The sequence below is a fragment of the Chamaea fasciata genome, unplaced genomic scaffold, assembly GCF_029207755.1.
Source record: "Chamaea fasciata isolate MVZ Bird 193981 ecotype frontalis unplaced genomic scaffold, bChaFas1.0.hap1 SCAF_25, whole genome shotgun sequence".
Classification (NCBI taxonomy): Eukaryota; Metazoa; Chordata; class Aves; order Passeriformes; family Sylviidae; genus Chamaea; species Chamaea fasciata.
This window is the reverse complement of record NW_027094110.1, coordinates 2,138,473-2,156,927: the sequence shown is the minus strand read 5'-3', so window position 1 is coordinate 2,156,927 and position 18,455 is coordinate 2,138,473. Positions and strand designations below refer to the sequence as shown.

The 18,455-nt window shown below is 52.8% G+C and overlaps 1 protein-coding gene across 15 annotated transcripts in view; it reads left to right on the top strand.

Moving 5' to 3' along the window:
* NFASC (neurofascin) overlaps window positions 1-18,455 on the top strand; it is an 82,133-nt gene that overhangs the window by 49,450 nt on the left and 14,228 nt on the right. For 3 of the 15 annotated variants that reach the window (XM_066203894.1, XM_066203897.1, XM_066203898.1), the window contains 4 exons: window positions 2,274-2,288; window positions 9,255-9,500; window positions 12,028-12,144; window positions 14,009-14,164. The exons of 4 other annotated variants lie outside the window; for them this stretch is intronic. In XM_066203894.1, coding sequence (XP_066059991.1) covers window positions 2,274-2,288; window positions 9,255-9,500; window positions 12,028-12,144; window positions 14,009-14,164 — 534 coding nt within the window. Of the gene's footprint in view, window positions 1-2,273; window positions 2,304-9,254; window positions 9,501-12,027; window positions 12,145-14,008; window positions 14,165-18,455 lie in introns of all 15 variants that reach the window. 8 more of the 15 variants (XM_066203900.1, XM_066203903.1, XM_066203906.1 and 5 more) reach the window with 4 other exon arrangements.

Below are 18,455 nucleotides of genomic sequence, written 5' to 3'. Positions count from 1 at the left end.
CTCCTGCATCTCTGGAAGGGTCCAAGGTCGGCCTGGAGCCCCCTGGGATGGTGGAAGTGTCCCTGGGTGGGACTGGATGAGAATTAAGGTCCTTTCCGACCCGAACCAAACCGCGATTTTGGGGTCTCGCTCTCCTTGTGCTGAGGGTGAAGCTCTGGTTCGCCCCTCGGGGTTTGTGTGTGAACTCAGCAGGGGCAGCTTTGGGGGATTTTTGTGTGCAGGGACCTCAGTGTCACCTCCCCGTCACCCCACAGGTGTCACCTGATCCTCAAAGCCTCCAGAGCCCCAATCTTGGCCCCATAATCAGATAAAACTCCTGGTGCCACTTGCTTGTCACCCCACAGATGTCACCCAACTCTACAAATCTCCAGAGCCCCAATCTCGGCCCCATAATGAGATAAAACTCCTGGTGCCACCTCCCCGTCACCCCACAGGTGTCACCCGACCCTAAAAGCCTCCAGAGCCTCAATCTCGGCCCCATAATCAGATGAAACTCCCGTTGTGGAACATCCATCAAATTTAAGTGGAATTTCCGGAGCCCCGAGGGAACCGAGGGCGTCTCTTTCCCCTCTTTAGGCCCGGCTGGCAGAGCTGGGATTGGGTTAGAGCCGGGATTTAATGGGGTTTTCTCTCCTTCCCTCCATCCCCCGGGCCAGCTAATGGCTCTGAGTGGGGAAAGCGATTCCTGCCCCGATCCAGTGGGAATAAAACCATTCCCGGCACCCCTGGGGTGGGATCCAGCAAAATTTATTGGATGGAGGGGAGAGAAAACAGCCAAGGGAAACACGAGAGGGGCCTGGAATTGCTTTAAAAGGAATTGGGAGAGCTCAGGGGTTGGATTGGAGCGGAAAATTGAATATTTTTAGCTCGTTCAGACCAGAATTTTGGACAGTGATAATAGCGAGGGAACCAGTGGTGGTGTGTACATTTTTTAATGTTAAAATTATAAATATAATATATGGAATATAATTATATAAATTATAATCTATAATATGAATATATTATCATTATCTATAACCGTTGAACCCCCTCTGTGGGGTTTGGGGTGAGGATGTGGCACCCGGTGTTGCCAAAAAAAGACCAAGTTTGGTTGTCAGAAAGCAAAAAAACCTATAAAATTTCAGTCATTTACTCCCGCGTGGCAGAAATTTGCCCTCCAAACACGAGGTCCAAGACGAAATTAGGGAATTTCGCTCTCTTTGGTGGGACTTCCTGCCAAGCCGAGGGAAAGGCGAGGCTGGAATTCCAGGAAAATGAGCAGATTAAGGAAATTAAAGCCACTAACGCGCTCCGAGGAGGTTTTCTGCTCCCCAGGCTCCTCCAGATTCCGAGTTTAAATCAGGTGGGACATAAAACCGAGGAGAAACGCGGTGTCAAAACTGGTTTTTGTTGGGATTGGACCTAAACACCCGCTTAAGTCCTCGCTTTAATGACACCGTTGTCACCTCGATGCCACCTCAGTGCCACCTCTGGCCCCTCTTGGGGGTTTAACCTGGATCCTGGGATGGTTTATCCCGGGTTTCCTGATTCCTGGTTTGTCCCTGATTCCTGGTTTATCCCTGATTCCATGGCTTGGTTTGTCCCTGATTCCTGGTTTATCCCTGACGCCTGGTTTATCCCTAGTTCCTGGTTTATCTCTGGTTCCTGGTTTATCCCAGATTCCTGGTTTGTCCCAGATTCCTGGATTCCAGGGGCTGTCCCAGGTTGGATTTAATCCCATTTTTCCCCCCTCCCTCTCTCTCTCTCTCCCCTCCAAAGACTCCGAGTGTCCTGGCGGTGCTTTGGGGTTGTTTGACAAATTCCTGTGTTTCTCTCTTCCCTCTTTCTCTCCGTTTTCCCATTTTCCCCCCCTTTTCTCTCCATTTTCCCGTTTTTTCCCCTCTCTCCGATGACTCCGAGCGTCCTGGCGGGGCGTTGGGGCTGTTTGACAAATTCCTGTGTTTCTCTCTCCCCTCTTTCTCTCCGTTTTCCCATTTTCCCCCCCTTTTCTCTCCATTTTCCCGTTTTTTCCCCTCTCTCCGATGACTCCGAGCGTCCTGGCGGTGCTTTGGGGTTGTTTGACAAATTCCTGTGTTTCTCTCTCCCCTCTTTCTCTCCGTTTTCCCATTTTCCCCCCCTTTTCTCTCCATTTTCCCGTTTTTCCCCTCTCTCCGATGACTCCGAGCGTCCTGGCGGGGCGTTGGGGTTGTTTGACAAATTCCTGTGTTTCTCTCTCCCCTCTTTCTCTCCGTTTTCCCCATTTTTTCCCTCTCTCCCTGTCGCTGCCTCCGAAGCCACGCCAAGCCCAGGTACCGTACCCGGAGGTAAACCCGGCATGGGGGCACCGGAGCTTGCCAATTAAGCCGCCAATTAAGCCGGAAAGTTCATTAAAACCCTTCCAATGGCCACAACCACTCGGGCATTTCAATCGTTTGGGGCACAAAGGGGACCAGGGCGGCTCCACAGCGGGGCAGGCCAAGATTAAAAGGTTTCTAAGCCAGGCTTAAGAGCCGCTCAAAAATCTCCGAACCAAACCACGGCGGCCGTGGGCTGGGCGAGCCCAAAAGAGAGTCGGATTCACATTAAACTGGGGTTTTTTTCCCTATTGAAGTCGGGGTTTTTCCCTCTTAAAGTGGGGTTTTTTCCCTATTAAGGAGGGGTTTTCCCTATGAAAGAGGGGTTTTTTTCCCTATTAAAGAAAAGGTTTTTTTCTCTATTAAAGAGGGTTTTTTTTCACTATTAATGAATTTTTTTTCCCTATCAAAGAGGGTTTCTTTTTATCCTGTTAAGCAGGTTTTATTCCCAATTAAAGGGTTTTTCCTCAATACTAAAAAAGGGGTTTTCCCTATTTTAATGGGGTTTTTTCCTGTATTTTAGCAGGGTTTTTTCCCCTATCATAGACCGCTTTTTCCCCATTCAAGAGGGTTTCTCCCCTATTTTAGAGGGAATGTTTTCCCATATTAAAGAAGGGTTGGCTATTTTTTCAGTATTAAAGAGTGGTTTTCCCCCTATTATAGAGGGGTTTCCCCCTATTAAACAGGGGAGGGGGGTTTCCCTATTAAACAAATTCCCCCCTATTAAATAGGGTTTGGTTTTTTTTTCCCTGTTTCACCATTCCCGGTGTCCATTGGAACGGTTTGAGCGGGAATCTGAGCTGTGCATGTTCTGCATGGAGCCTTCTGCTGGCTTTGCCCTCCTCGCTATTCCCCCCCCAAAAAAACCAACGTGGGAGCAGGGAGAGACCTTTTCCAGCACCAGGGACAGCTCCTTCTCCTCCTCCTCCTTCTCCTTTTCCTCCTCCTCCTCCTCCTGCTTCCATGGAAAAGCCGATCCCGGTTATCCCAACACAACCCCAGGTCGCCCTGGGAAGGATTTCCCACCTCTCCCAAACTTGGAAAATCGTGATTTTCCCCACACCCAACGCGCATTCCCCACATTCGAGACCCTTTTCCCAGCTCGGGGATGCGGGAACGACCCATCAGGAGGCGCGGCCGGTGCCAAAATCACCCCAAAAAAGCTTTTTTTGGGAGCAGCAGCAGCTCCTGATCCCCCGCACCGAGGGATCTCAACAGGTCCTGCTTTGCCTCTGCACGTTCCAAGCAGGAACAGCTTCCCAGGGAAGGTTTTCCCGAGGGATCCAAGTGCAGGATTCGCTTTTCCTGCCTCCTGGATGTTCCTTTTCCTTGGATTTTGTTGCAGCGATGTCTCTTCCTGATTATATTTTGCTTTTCCCCCCCCCCCCCCCCCCAGTCTCTCTCCTTCCGGTCTATTTCTCTTCCTCCACCTTCCCAAAGGGAAAAAAAAAAAAAAAAAAGAGGAATAACAGATTGGTCAGGTTTAGGTGGCGGGCACCTGAAAATGCACTTTGAAATCCTGGGAACGCACATTAAAGTCCTGAAAATTACCGTAAAAACCTGAAAATTACCATAAAAAGCCTGGAAATGAGCATAAAATCCCTGAAAATGTGCATAAAAAAACCCTTGGGATCGGGACCACCCTCTCCTCCAGCTCCTTCTCCATCCAGGGTTTGGCTCATCCGGCAGAATCCGGATTTTCTTTGTGGATCAGGATCTCCTCGAGTCCTTTTCTGCTTCCAGAGGGTTCTGCTGAACTCTGGAATCACAGCCTGATCTCTTCATCCTCCCAGCACCGAACATTCCCGCCTTCATTTCTTGCCCCACTGGGATTATTTGTGATTTCTGGGATAACCCTCCAAATATCCGGAGCCCATTCCTCCATTTTTCCCTTTCCGAAAGGAAAAAAAAAACACTTTGGAAAGGGCTGAGAGTCGGGAAGTGGAGCTGGAAATTGGGGAATTGCTGCCTCATCTTCCTCCCCATTCCAGACTCCAGGACATGGAAGAATCCTTCTCCTCTCCCAATCCCGATCCAGAGCTGGATCTTGTTTCTCCTCCCACCTCCTCGGGCTCCAAAGGATGTTTCTCTTCCAAAAAATCCTTGGAAATTCTCCCTGACCTTTCCCATCTCCTCCAGCTGACCCAGATCAGGTGGATTTTTAATGGAATTTTTCCTGAAAATTGCAGGAAAACTCTCGTTTCCGCTGCCAGGGGATGAAAAGGTTCCTTTTCCAGGGAAAAGCTGACACCGGCGGGGTCGGGAGGAAGCGGAGCGGGTGATGGAATGGAAGTGAAGTTCAGGGATTTTCCCCTCAGGAAAGGCTTCACCTTTCCTAAGCCAGGCTTTGGACAGCAGCAGAGATCTGGGGAAAAGAGAAGATTAAAAACGGGCTTTTGATTTGTGCTCTGAGTGAAAACGAAACTCCCAAACTGGATTTTTGATTTTTCCATCCTCGTGGAAAAAAAAACTTCGTCAGGGACCATAAAGAAATCGAGCGTAGACTCGGAGGGAAAATCCTGATTTTTCTCTGCCCGTAAATTGGGGATTTGAGGAGGAAAATCCCATTTTTCGTTTCAGAAAGAGAAGGAACCTCTCTTTCTGCCTCATCACCCCCTCTTCTTCTCCAGTTCCTTCTCTTCCCACCTCGGATTTTCCTCACTTCACGGCCAAGGATCCCCACTTCCATTCTGGCGGGGAAAACTGGGAGAATTAAAAATAATTCTCGGCCAACGTCCTCGGCCCAATCAGCATCAGAAAAATCATGAAAAATTCATCCCAACTCCTCCAAGCCTCATTATTTTGTAGACACACCCCAGGGAAAGCTGTTGCCACAGCCCAACAACACATTAAAGGCGCCTTTAAATAATTAACAAGCAGCAGAGATTGGGATTGTTCCCTGGATTTTGCAAAAAAAAAAAAAAAAAAAAAAAAAAAAGGCCACTTTTCACTGAATTATCCTGCTCCGAGCAGGATTTGTGTCTTCTCCTTGGAGCTTCCCTTTTAAAATCCCGCTTTTCCTTTTAGGATTGTCCATTTCTGGGATTTTTTCCCCCCTAATCTGAGCTTCAAACAGGTTTTTGTGGAAGGTTCGGATTCTTTTTGTTTTTGTTGTTGCTCCCGGCTGGGGAGGCAGCAAAGAGCTCAGCATCCCTCATTAGTGAAATTATTAATTGCTGCATCCTCAATCCATCATCTTCCCCCGATCATCCTTCCCCGAGAGGGAATAATGGATCTTGGAGACAGAAAGAAAAAAAAAAATAGCCTTTAAAAGGGAGGCAATTAAAGAGCTGAGTGCTCGTTTGGCTCTTTCCAGGAAGATGGGCTCGCCCGAAATGGGAGAAAGGGCTGGGAATTGCTGCTGGTGGTTTTTAGTCCCAAATTCCCGGGTGATTTCTTCCCTCTTGGAGCAAATTCCCAGGTGGCTGATCCCTTTCGGAAAATGGGGATTTTTTTTCCCTCAATCCCATAAATTCCAGGTGCTCCGTCCTGTCCCCAGACTTTCCGTCCAAGCCCTGGGAATGCAGGAGAACAATCCCAGCTCCTCCACAAAGCTCGGGAATTCTTGCCCCTAAATTTCCTGCCCAAACCCTGGGAATGCAGGAGAACAATCCCAGCTCCTCCACAGAGCTCGGGAATGCCGCGGCTGCAGCATCGCGGCCGGTTTTTAGGAGGAATTCCAGGTTTTGGGTGGGATTTCCAGCTTTTCCAAAGGTTTGGGAGTGCCAGCCTGGCTCTCCTGTGTCCCTTTGGGGTTTTTGTCACTCCCGGTGGCAGCCGGAGGGGTTTTAAGGCTTCCCCCGGGAAGGGACTCTCGGATCTCCAAGATCCCTTTTCTCTTGGGGATATGGGATCCTTGGGATCCCTAAAATCCCCCTTGATCCCTGAGATCCACCCCAGCCCTCATTATGGGATGGATCTCAACGCCTCCCCAAGCCCCGAATCTCTCCTCCCGCATCCAATTTCGTCTTTAAACCCGAACGAGGCCGCAGCTTCTCATCCCGGGGCTGTTTGGGATCAAATCCAAGCCCTCCCTCATCCCCATCGTCCCCTCCTGGAGTTTTCCAGCTCACCCCATCCCACTCTTCACCTGGCCCTGCTCCTGCCAGGATGATTTTCCATCGCCGCCTTTCCCTCCCGAGTTATCCTGATGGGAAGCGACGGCTCCGCTCCCGGGGATGGCCTCCCCCCGAGCCGGGGAATTGGGGCAGGGAGGGGGAAAAAATCCCGCCTGGAATGGCGGGCAGCTCATCCCGCTGCTCCGGAATCCCCCAGGATTGATTTGAGGGACGCTCAGGGATTGAGATTCCCGCAGCAGGAACAGCCAGGCTGGGATTTATCCCGGATTATCTCTTCACATCTAAACTCTGGGGGAGAATTAAAGCTGGATCTCTGCTGTTCCAGGTTTTTCTGCCTTCCCCCAAAGTCCATTTGTGCCTTTTTGGGGTCTGGTTTTCCTCCGGGGGGATCCGCCATCCCGCCGGGAATGCCGAGCGTGCATTAGCTGATCGCTCCCAGCCTCCATCCCGTTAATGGGGACATTAACCCGGCGACACCAATCTCTTAACTCCCCCCCCCCCCAAAAAAAACCCCGCCAGGAGCCAGCGGAGATGGATGGGGACAAATCCCAGAGCGGGAAAAGCTTTTAGCGGCCTCGGGACCCCGCCAAGTCCTTGTGAACAAACCCAGAAGGGCAAAACGCAAAAAAAAAAACAACAACAACAAAAAAAATCCCCTTTTTTATTTTTTAGGGTTTTTTTGGGTTTTTTTTTTGCTCACCACGAACACGCGAGGGCAAAGCCGAGCCTGTGGATGTGTCCCCTCCCTGTCACCTCCCCCCGGCCGGGCTGGACCCCCCGGGCTGTGCACGGGGGGCTTCGCATCGGGGTGCATGAGACGGGGGTGCTGTGGGGTCAGCACGGAGAGGAGCCGGGACGGGTTTTGGGGTGACTGTGGCCGCTCTTGGGGCGGGGTTGGGGGTTTTGGGGTGACTGTGGCCGCTCCTGGGGCGGGGTTGGGGGTTTTGGGGTGACTGTGGCTGCTCTTGGCGCTGGGCTGCTGTTTTGTGGCTGCTCCTGGGGCCAAGGATGGAAATTTGGGGTGGCTGTGGCTGCTCCTGGGGCTGGGCTGATGTTTTTAAGGAGCTGGGGGTGCTCTAGGGGCACCTCTGGGTACGGATGAGGTTTTGGGGTGGCTGTAGCTGCTCTGGGGGCACTTTGAGGAGCTGGGAGTGCTCTGGGGTCACCCCTGGGGCCGGGCTGGAGTTTTTGGGTGCTTTGGGGTGCTCTGGGGTCACCCCTGGGGCCGGGTTGGAGTTTTTGGGTACTTTGGGGTGCTCTGGGGTCACCCCTGGGGCCGGGTTGGAGTTTTTGGGTGCTTTGGGGTGCTCTGGGGTCACCCCTGGGGCCAGGCTGGAGTTTTGGGGTGCTTTGTGGTGCTCTGGGGTCACCCCTGGGGCCGGGTTGGAGTTTTTGGGTGCTTTGGGGTGCTCTGGGGTCACCCAGACCTGGCCTGGGGCTTCCAGCCGTGCTTTAACCCTAATTTTGCATCTCAGACGGGCTGAGCGAGCTCCTGCCCCTCTCTGCCTCGGGATGGAGTTTCAGGCCTTGGCTCTCCTCGGGGATGGGAAAGAAAAGCCCGGCTTGGTGCTAGGACTGGTTTTAAAGTGCTTCCCTCGAGCTGGTTTGGTCTGGGGGGCGATATTGATAAAATCTGGCTCCCCTTGCCCCCCAGAGGGGTTTGGAATCCCGCAGGAATATCGGTGCTAAATGTGATTTAAGCTGACTGTGCCGGGGTGAGTCCCCTCACAGTCACCTTTGGTATTTGGAGCAGAATTCCGGCTGCGATTTCTGCTGGAAAATTCCAGCCCCAGCCCGTGTCGCCTCCCTCCCTCCCTGTGGGACCCTCACCCCACTCAGGGTGGGTTTGAAGGACGCATTTCCCCCTTTTCTCGCAGCGCATTCCCGCTTTTCCCCGGAATCACAGCCCGAGTGAGGCAATTAACAAACAAATCGATCCCAATTAACCCCCGCGGACAGCTCGAGGTGCTCCAAACCCTCATTTAAATGGAAATCCAGAGGGGCAGCTCCATCCCTCCCTCCTCCGGGGTTTAAATCCCCCTCGAGGTGGAAGCTGCTCCTTCTCCAGGCTGGAAAAAGCTGGAGAAAGCTGGAAAAATCTGGGGAAAACTGGGAAAGGCTGGGAAGTTTCAGGCTGAGCCGGCAGCCGAAAAAAAAAAAAAAAAAAGGCTGGAGGTGTAGTCCGGGAGCAGCTGGATTGATGGAATTGCGGCTCGCCCGACAAATGGGATTAGTGCGTTTTCCTGGAGTTAAATCCCATTTCCTGGGATGCGGTGGGACAATGGGATGAGGAGCAAACCCGGGCGGTTTTTTCCAGGCTGCGTTTTTTTCCGTGCTGGTTTGTCCCAGGAGGGTGAGGGGCAGGGAAAAGGCAGAGGACAAGCAGCTCGTTCAGGGTTTGGATTGGGATTTGGGGTTGGGATCGAACTGGGGGAACGGGAGCCGCCGCAGCAGCTGGGGTGGGCTCCGCCTGGTATTCCCAGTGGGATTTGCTCCAGCCCCTGGGATCAGCAATCCCTGCATGGGGCCAGGGGCAGGAGAAGGGATTCAGCCGTGCGTTCCCAGTGGGATTTGCTCCAGCTCCTGGGACAGTTCCAGGCAATCCCTGCATGGGGCCTGGGGTAGGAAAAGGGATTCAGCTGTGTATTCCCAATGGGATTTGCTCCAGCACCTCTCCCAGCCCCTGGGATCAGCCCAGGCCATCCCTGCATGGGGATAGGGGCAGGAAAAGGGCTCCAGCCGTGCGTTCCCAGCGGGATTCGCTCCGTGCCGTGCCGCTCCGGGGAGGGCAGTGCCCGGGGGACGCCGCCTCGGGTACAAAGCCGGTGTTTCCCTCTCCCAGAGGCAACTGGGCCGCCTCCAACCACTGGGGAGGAAACCAGCCCCGAAACCAGCCCCGAAACCAGCCCTACAGTCAGCCCTACAGTCAGCCCTACAGTCAGTCCTACAACCAGTCCTACAACCAGTCCTACAACCACCCCAACCACCACAACCACCACCACCACCACCACCACGGCCGCCAGCACCGCCGCCAGCACCAGCGCCGCTGCCGAGAGGGCTCCGGCAGCCACCACCAGGCACGAGTTGGGTACTGAGCTTTCCTTTTCCTCTAACCCCTCCCTAACCCCACTGGAACCCTTCCCCACCTCCATCCTTTGGGCTGTCAGCGGGGAAATCGGAGCCATCCCACGCTCCGGGATGGGAATCCGGGTGTACAAGCTGGGGTTTGGAGGGTTCTGTGCCAGCGGGGAATGACCCCAGCCCTGCTGGGGGTGTGCCGATGCTGGATGAGGTTTGGGAAAAGGTGGAAAACCCCACAAATTCCCCCCATCCCCCCCTAAAAGTGTTATCTGGTGTTTAGAGCTCAAAAAAACGGGTTCTGGTGCATCTCCTGCAGGAGATGTCAGCGCGGATTTAGCACCTCAGCTGTTAGCGAGGAGACCTGTCAGGATTTATCCGGGTCTTTGGGTTTATCCCGCTGCTCCCTGCGCTGCCGGAGCCCCCGGGAAAGTCGGGGAAGGGTGGGAGTTCCAGATCCCTGTGCCGGGCCTTTCCCGGCTCGGGAGAAACTTCTTGTACCGTCGGGAGAATCAAACTCGGCTCTGGCGGGGAAATCTTCCTTCCCGGATGTGTTTGAGGGATAAATCTGGGAGGATTTATCCGGGTTTGAAACGCCAGGACAAGGGAATTCACGGTTTGTAAGTAATTAGGATTGTTCAAAAATAAGTCGGGCTGAAAGGGAATGAAGTCAGGATTGAAAACTGGGATGGGGCTTGGAGCAGCCTGGGATAGTGGGAAACGTGGATTTGGGGTGGAATGAGATGAGTTTTAGGGTCCCTTCCCACTCAAACCAGCCTGGGATGATTCCATGACTGAGTTCAAAGCCGTTTTTCTATTTATTTTTTTTTTTTGCATAAAATCAGTTTAAAATGCTTTTAACCCACCAAAACTTTCTGCGGGGGGGGGAATCTGCCCCCACCTGACACCCCAAGGATGGTGACGAAGAGAGATCTCCCCCACACCAGTCATTAATCCATGCTGCTAATTGCAAATAGGGAATTAAGCGTGGGGCACAGAGCAGGGAAAGAGGACAGGAGGAAACGAGGAACCCCCGGTGCCCCGGGGTTTTAGGGATTCCAGGTCCTTGCAGCACCCTAAAAACCCCAAAATCGGCTTTTCCCGAGGGATTTTGGCGGTCGATCCCAGGTTTTTTGCGACATCAAAACGTGGAAACACCTCGAGGGAAAACGACAATAAAACCCCCCGAGGTGTCACTTCTCTGCTGTCCCTAAAAAATCCCACTCAGGAGCAGGATTGGCTCCCGCTTCTGTAGGAACGGGGCTCATCCCAAGCCACGTCGAGATCCCTTAACTTCAACCTCACGCTCGAGTGAGCTGATTGTCCCACCGGAACCGCAGCGAGGTGACAATTCCCCGCCACTCCCGGCCCTGGATCCGTGCTCATCCAGGCAGGAATTCCGGGACGAGGTTTCCCCGCTGGCCCAGATCCTCAGGGATGTGGCCCCGGAAAGAATTCCGGCACGAGCCGAGCGCCCGTTGGATTTAAAGGCCACCAAAATTCCCTAAAAAGCGTCGGGAATCTCGGGAAGAATCGATCCGGCCTTAGGCTGAGGTTAATTCGCGGTTGGGCTGAGAGCAAAGCGTTCGCTCCGGGTTTTCGTAAGGATTTTGTGAGGGTTTTGTGAGAAATTTTATAGGATTTTGTGAGTTTTTCATAAGGTTTTTGGGAGAGTTTTTAAAGGCTTTTGTAAGGGTTTGGTGAGAATTTTTAAAGGATTTTGTGAGGTCTTTGTAAAGGACTTTGAAAGGTTTTTATGCTGTAAGGTTTTTGAATTTTTTAAAAGGTTTTTCGTAAGGTTTCTCTAAGGTTTTTGTCAGGGTTTTTTTTCAGGATTTTGTGGGGTTTCTGTGAAGTGTTTTTATGGGGTTTTTTATGATATTTGTGTGTTTTTATGAGGTTTTATAATGTTTTTGTAAGATCTTATTAAGGATTTTTAAAGGATTTTTGAGGGTTTTGCAGGGATTTTGTGACGTTTTTGTAAGGCGTTTGTAAGGTTTTTATAAGGTTTTTATGATCCTTATATCTTTCCACGAGGCTTTATAAGGTTTTTGTAAGTTTGATTTTTTTTGAGGTTTTATAAGGGTTTTGTACCTTTTTTAAATGGTATTTTTCAGGTTTTATAAAGTTTTTGTACAGTTCTTTAATGTTTTTTGGGGTTTTTTTAGGTTTTGTGAGGTTTTGGTGCCTTTTCTATTTTTTTTAGGTTTTATAAGCTTTTTGTATGTTTTTAATGGGTGTTTTTTAGGTTTTATGAGGTTTTTCTACCTTCATAATTTTTTTTTTTAGGTTTTATGAAGGTTTGGTACATTTTTAATGGTTTGGGGGTTTTTTTTTTTTGAGGTTTCATGAGGTTTTTGAACCTTTTAATGGTGTTTTTTTAGGTTATATAAGGTTTCGGTCAGGTGGTAAGATTTTTTTTAGCGCTTCCGCCAGTTTTTTGGGGGTTTTTTTTGAGATTTTCCGCCAGCTTCGAGCTCTGAGCCGGGCCTAACCCCCGCTAAAACCACTAACTCGTGTTCTAACCTGTCCCCCAGCCGCCAATGGATCGTCCATATGGGACATCAGAGCCATGGCGAACAGTAACTGGGCAAACATCACCTGGAGCCACAATTTCTCGGCAGGAACTGACTTTGTGGTTAAGTATATCACCAGTAAGCATCAGATCGCGTGGGGACTCTACGGGGTGGCTCTGCCCTTAGAGATCCTGCCAGCTCCCGCCCTCTTCTTTTTTGCTGTTCCTCGGATTGAATTCCGTGATTCCATGCTGGAAAAAACGGGGGGGGGGAAAAAAAACAAACAAACAACAAAAAACCAAACCATAAAAACATGGTGGTTGTGGGGTTTGTGGCGGTCCTCCAGGGGGTTCCCTCTCCGTGCGCCGACGGCCGTGGGGTTTGATGATTTTTTGGGAATTTGTTGAGCTGCTGTTGATGGAAAGAGGTCGGGAAATGAAATTGGAAGATGGGATTCCTGATCCTGGAGTTGGCAGAATCCTCTAAGATCCCAAACCTCCTCCTCCTCCTCCTCCTCCTCCTCCTCCTCGGTGTCTCTGAGCGTTGTTCGGCTCCGTCCTGGGCTGGAAGCAGAGCCGGGATCTCTGGGTTCGGTGCCGGTTTTAGGGAGAGGTTTTGGCGCTGTTGGTTGGTTTGGGATTTCTGGAGAGGCCGTGCCGGCTGCTGCTCGTCCCTGAGTTTATTTCCCAGCCCTCGCATCCGCTGCTGTGCCGGTCTGGAATCCCTGGAATCCCCTCCTGGCCATTCCAGCTTCCCTTAGGAGATGAGCTTGAATTGTCCTTGAATCGATTCCCTGTGCAAAACCAGTGCCTGGTCTCCGAAATTCCCGTATTTCAGGATCTGCATGAGCTTGCCAGGCCCTAAATCCCAAATATCCCAAATATCCCAAATATCCCAGCTCCCAACCCACCCCTGTTTTTTTCCCGGTCACTGGGAAGCGCAAGGAGCAAGCCCAGGCGCTGAATCCATCAATCCCTTGGGATTCCCTCTCCAGGATCTGGCTGAGGGAGGAAATCTTGGAGATATCAGCCCTCCTTGGACAGCTGTCCACCCCTTTCGGTGACACCACCTTTTGGGTGGCATTCAAGGGAACAAAACCTCAAAGTCACAATTCTCACAGTGGGTAACGACCCCAGCAGCTCCTTGTCCCCAGAGCAGTGACTCCAAACCAGCAGATCCTTGGTTTGGGTGCAAATCCCAAACCAGCAGCTCCTTGTCCCCAGAGCAGTGACTCCAAACCAGCAGATCCTTGGTTTGGGTGCAAATCCCAAACCAGCAGCTCCCTGTCCCCAGGACAGTGACCCCAAACCAGCAGCTCCCTGTCCCCAGAGCAGTGACCCCAAACCAGCAGCTCCTTGTCCCCAGAGCAGTGACCCCAAACCAGCAGCTCCTTGTCCCCAGAGCAGTGACCCCAAACCAGCAGCTCCTTGTCCCCAGGACAGTGACCCCAAACCAGCAGCTCCCTGTCCCCAGGACAGTGACCCCAAACCAGCAGCTCCCTGTCCCCAGAGCAGTGACCCCAAACCAGCAGCTCCCTGTCCCCAGGACAGTGACCCCAAACCAGCAGCTCCCTGTCCCCGGAGCAGTGACCCCAAACCAGCAGCTCCTTGTCCCCAGAGCAGTGACCCCAAACCAGCAGCTCCCTGTCCCCAGAGCAGTGACCCCAAACCAGCAGCTCCCTGTCCCCAGGACAGTGACCCCAAACCAGCAGCTCCCTGTCCCCAGAGCAGTGACCCCAAACCAGCAGCTCCCTGTCCCCAGAGCAGTGACCCCAAACCAGCAGCTCCCTGTCCCCAGGACAGTGACCCCAAACCAGCAGATCCTTGTCCCCAGGACAGTGACCCCAAACCAGCAGATCCTTGGCTCAGTACCGACCCCACACCAGCAGCTCCCTGCCCTGGAGCCGCGTCATTCCCGGCCAGCCCCGCGCCCGGGCCGCGGTGTCCCCGGTGTCCCCGCGGTGTCCCCGGGCGGGGTTTGATGTGCGGTTTCTGTTCCCCAGGTAACAAGACAGAGAAATCAATCCCCGTTAAGGCTCAGGGCCCGTCCTCGGTGCAGCTGGCGGATCTGACGCCGGGGATGATGTACAAGCTGTGGGTGTTCCCCATATGGTCCCACCCCAGCGAGCACTCGTACATTACCTTTACCACCAGCTCAGGTGAGACCGGCGTCGGCCGCGTGTCCCCAGAGTGTCCCCGGCGTGTCCCCGGCGTGTCCCCGGCGTGTCCCCGGCGTGTCCCCGGCATGGCCCCGGCATGGCCCAGCCGTCCCCATGGTGCTTTGGCCATGGCTGCATGGAACTCCCTCATCCCACCGCCCTCAGCTCCCACCATTTCTCAACACAGGCGTTGCACGGAGGAGGAGAATCCCAGGAAGGGATGGGGATCCCTCTGGATGGGGATCCCTCTGGATGGGGATTCCTTGGGATGGAGATCACTTTGGGTGAGAATCCCTCTGGATGGAGATCCCTCAGGATAGGGATTCCTTGGGATGGGGATCCCTTTGGGTGAGAATCCCTCTGGATGAGAATCCCTCTGGATGGAGATCCCTTTGGATGGGGATCCCTCCGGATGGGGATTCCTTGGGATGGGGATCCCTTTGGATGAGAATCCCTCTGGATGGAGATCCCTCCGGATGGGGATTCCTTGGGATGGGGATCCCTTTGGATGAGAATCCCTCTGGATGGAGATCCCTCAGGATGGGGATTCCTTGGGATGGGGATCCCTTTGGATGAGAATCCCTCTGGATGGAGATCCCTCCGGATGGGGATTCCTTGGGATGGGGATCCCTTTGGATGGAGATCCCTCTGGATGGAGATCCCTCAGGATGGGGATTCCTTGGGATGGGGATCCCTTTGGATGAGAATCCCTCTGGATGGAGATCCCTCAGGATGGGGATTCCTTGGGATGGGGATCCCTTTGGATGGAGATCCCTCTGGATGGGGATCCCTCAGGATGGGGATCCCTTTGGGTGAGAATCCCTTTGGATGGGATTCCTTTGAATGGAGATCCATTGGGATGGGGATCCCTTTGGATGGAGATCCCTCAGGATGGGGATTCCTCGGAATGAAGGAAAGGGAGGAGAGCGTGTTGGCGCTGTCACAGCCTCTGCTTGTGGCCCCGTGGTGCGCGCTGGGACTCCGGGGGACGATGAGATGTCACTGATGGGATTGGGAGTGGGAATGTGGTGTTGGCACAAGAGGATCCCCAGGGATTTCCGTACTCCCGGGATGTTCCCTCTGGCACTTTGTGTGGGATTTTCCAGGCTTTGTATCCGTGTGGTTTCCACATCTTCCTGGTTGCGGGTTTCCCCGTTTCCCACCCGGCTCCAGACGCTCCCTCCTTTGTCCCACAGGAGATTTATCCGTTTGTAAAACTCTCGCCGTTCCCTCCCGACGATTCCCAGTAAATCCAAACAGCCCGAAATCCCTTCGTGTCCACCTGGGGCTTTTCCGCAGGGATCAGTGCACAGCTCCTGTCAGTTCCACTCCGCTGGAATTCCACGGAGCAGGAAATGCTGGAGCACCTCCCTGACCCTGTAGAGGTGGGGATTTCCTAGGAATTAAAATGGTTTTGCTCAGCTCCAGCTGTGGGATGGGAAGCTCTGGCAAAATCCGGGCTCTGCAGGGAATGGCAAAAGGAAAATGGGAATTCCAGTGAGAGAGAGCTGTGGGAATTGGGGAGCAGAGCTCCCCCCCATCATGTGCATCCGAAATTGTCAGAAAATCCGGAATATCACCGGGTGATTCCCTGGCAGGGACAGATGGCGGCTGCTGGCGTTCCATGGAATTAACGTTGGAAAAACCTCTGCCACCATCCAGTCCCACCCTTCCCTGGCACCGCCAAGGCCACCGTGTCCCCAAGTGCCACATCCAGGTGTGTCCAACCTTGCCCAAGGCTGACAATCCCCAGCCAGGGCTGCCCCCGGCTCCGTCCCCAAACTGCTCCGGGATTGAGGGAACCCATCCAGCAGCCCCTGGAATATTCTGACCCCATCAGAGCTGATTTTGGGGCCAGACCCTTCCCAGCAGCGTTGTGTTAAATCCCCAGTTTTGTTTCTGTTTCCGGATCTTCCCCTGAGTCCGAAATCTCCGTCAGCTCCCACCTTGCCATGGGAGTTATCCCTGTGGATAATGATAATATCCCTCTGAATAACTATTTTATCCCTCTGGAAAACAATGCTATCCCTCTGAATAACCACTTTATCCCTCTGGAAAACCATTCCCCAAACTGGACCCGCCTCTTTTCCTGCTTTCCCCCCACTCTGGGATCCGTGGGGTGACGGAGGGGACAGCAAGGGGCCGGGAATCATTAAAAAAAAAAAAGGGGGAAAAAAAAGGCACAATATCCTTGGCCGATTCCTGCTGGGAAGACTCTGCATATATTTTCCATAATTGAGAGGTTCCTACTGATATTTTCATGGGGAATGAGGCACGGAGCCACCTTTATCCCCGGGACTGAGGCTGGTGCTGACCCGAGCCCTGTGGGATGCACGGAGCTGTCGCCTTCCCTGCAGGAATAAACGCTCCACATCCATTTCTCTCCTGGCTGGATGCTGCTGACACAAGTGCCAGGCCCCCGCTGGCATGGGGAGTGCTTTGGATAAAAAGGAATTGAGCAGTTTTAGGGATTTGGGGGTTTTTGGTTGTTTTTTTTTTATATCTTGTAAATCGTTGTTCTAAAGGTTTCTTCAGGCTAGGGGCAGATAAATAAGAAATATTCCCCAGCAGGAGGCCGAGTTTTGATTTTGCTCCTGATTAACTGGCAGCTCATTAAGCCGGCAAAATTCCTCCCAGGAGCAAAGGGCGCTTGGAAATGACAAAAATAGAGGAGTAGAAGGAAGGGCTGCTAAATTTTAAAAAAATAAATGGGTTTCTCCACTTGTCCGAACACTGGGAAGTGTTGGAGATGGAGATGGAGATGGAGAAGGGTTTGGAGGATCCTGAGGGAGCTGGGAAGGGGCTGGAGGATCCCGAGGGAGCTGGGAAGGGGCTGGGGGAGCTGGGAAGGGGCTGGAGGATCCCGAGGGAGCCGGGAAGGGGCTGGAGGATCCCGAGGGAGCTGGGAAGGGGCTGGAGGATCCTGAGGGAGCTGGGAAGGGGCTGGAGGATCCCGAGGGAGCTGGGAAGGGGCTCAGCCTGGAGAACAGGAGCTCAGGGGGAATTCCTGGCTCTGCACAACTCCCTGCCAGGAGGGGACAGCCGGGGGGGATTTGGGATCTCATCCCACGGAACAGGGACAGGAGGAGAGGGAACGGCCTCAGGCTGGGCCGGGGGAGGCTCAGGGTGGAATTCCAGCAGGAATTTCCTCCTGGAAAGGGCGGCCAGGCCTTGGAAGTGCCCAGGGAGGTTTGGAGTGCCCAGCCCTGGCGGTGTCACCTGGGGGTGGCACTGAGTGCTCAGGGTGGGCATCGGGCACCGGATTTGGTGATCCCAGAGGGATTTTCCAGCCTCAGCATTCCTGGGATTCTGGGAATGGGATCACACAAGGCTGGAGCCAGAGGGCACTTTTCACACCCAAAGATCTCTTCTGCAATCCAAAACTCAGTGGAACCGAGCTCTGCTCCTGGCCCCTCAGTGACGACGCTCAGCTCACGAATTTTCTGCCACGAAATTATCATTAATTATTTTTTTTTTAAAAAAAAAGGCTCTGCAGCTGCAATTCCAATCAGGACCTGTCGGATGCTGCAGCTGCTTTCCCGCTTTCCCTTGAGGTCGGCCTCACCTTAAAGCAAATCACAAAATCCCCCGGGGGCAGCCACGGGCTTCAAACCTTCCTGACTGACTGACACTTGTTTACTCCAAATCCACCTTTGCAGACTTTGATTTGGCCCTCAAGTGTTGCTTTTTTTGGGAAGGATGGATTTATCCCTCTTTTTTTGGGGAAGGATGGATTTATCCCTCTTTTTTTTGGGGAAGGATGGATTTATCCCCTCCTTTTTTTTTGGGAAGGACGGGAATTTTCCCCTTTACCTACAGGCAGTGCCCCCATCCTCCTGTGAGATTTGGAATCAGGGTTTAAAATCCTCCCTCCTTTCCAAACCCAACTCCAACCCCCCATCCCGCCTCTCAGGCTTCTCTGGAATTTCATATTTTGAAGACCCCCCCTTGTTCCTCCCTGGAAAAATCCCATCCCATCGCTGTTCATGGGAATTTTCCGTCTCCAAGATTTCCAGCCAAGCTTCCCTTCCCTTCCCCAGCACTCGGAGGATTGAATCCATGTCTTTGTCGTCATCTCATTCTTTCCGTCTAAAAAAATAAATCTGGAGGATTCCAGAGCTCAGGCTGGGATCAAGGAAACGTGGGATTTGGCAACGTTGGAGCCAAAGGAAGAACCAGGGAGCTCCTTCCCCTCTCGGTGCTGCCCAAAATCCCCAAAATATTCCGGGTTCGGCATCACTTCTTGACCAAAGATTCTCCTCCGTGTCATTCTCCTCTTTAATTCAAATTT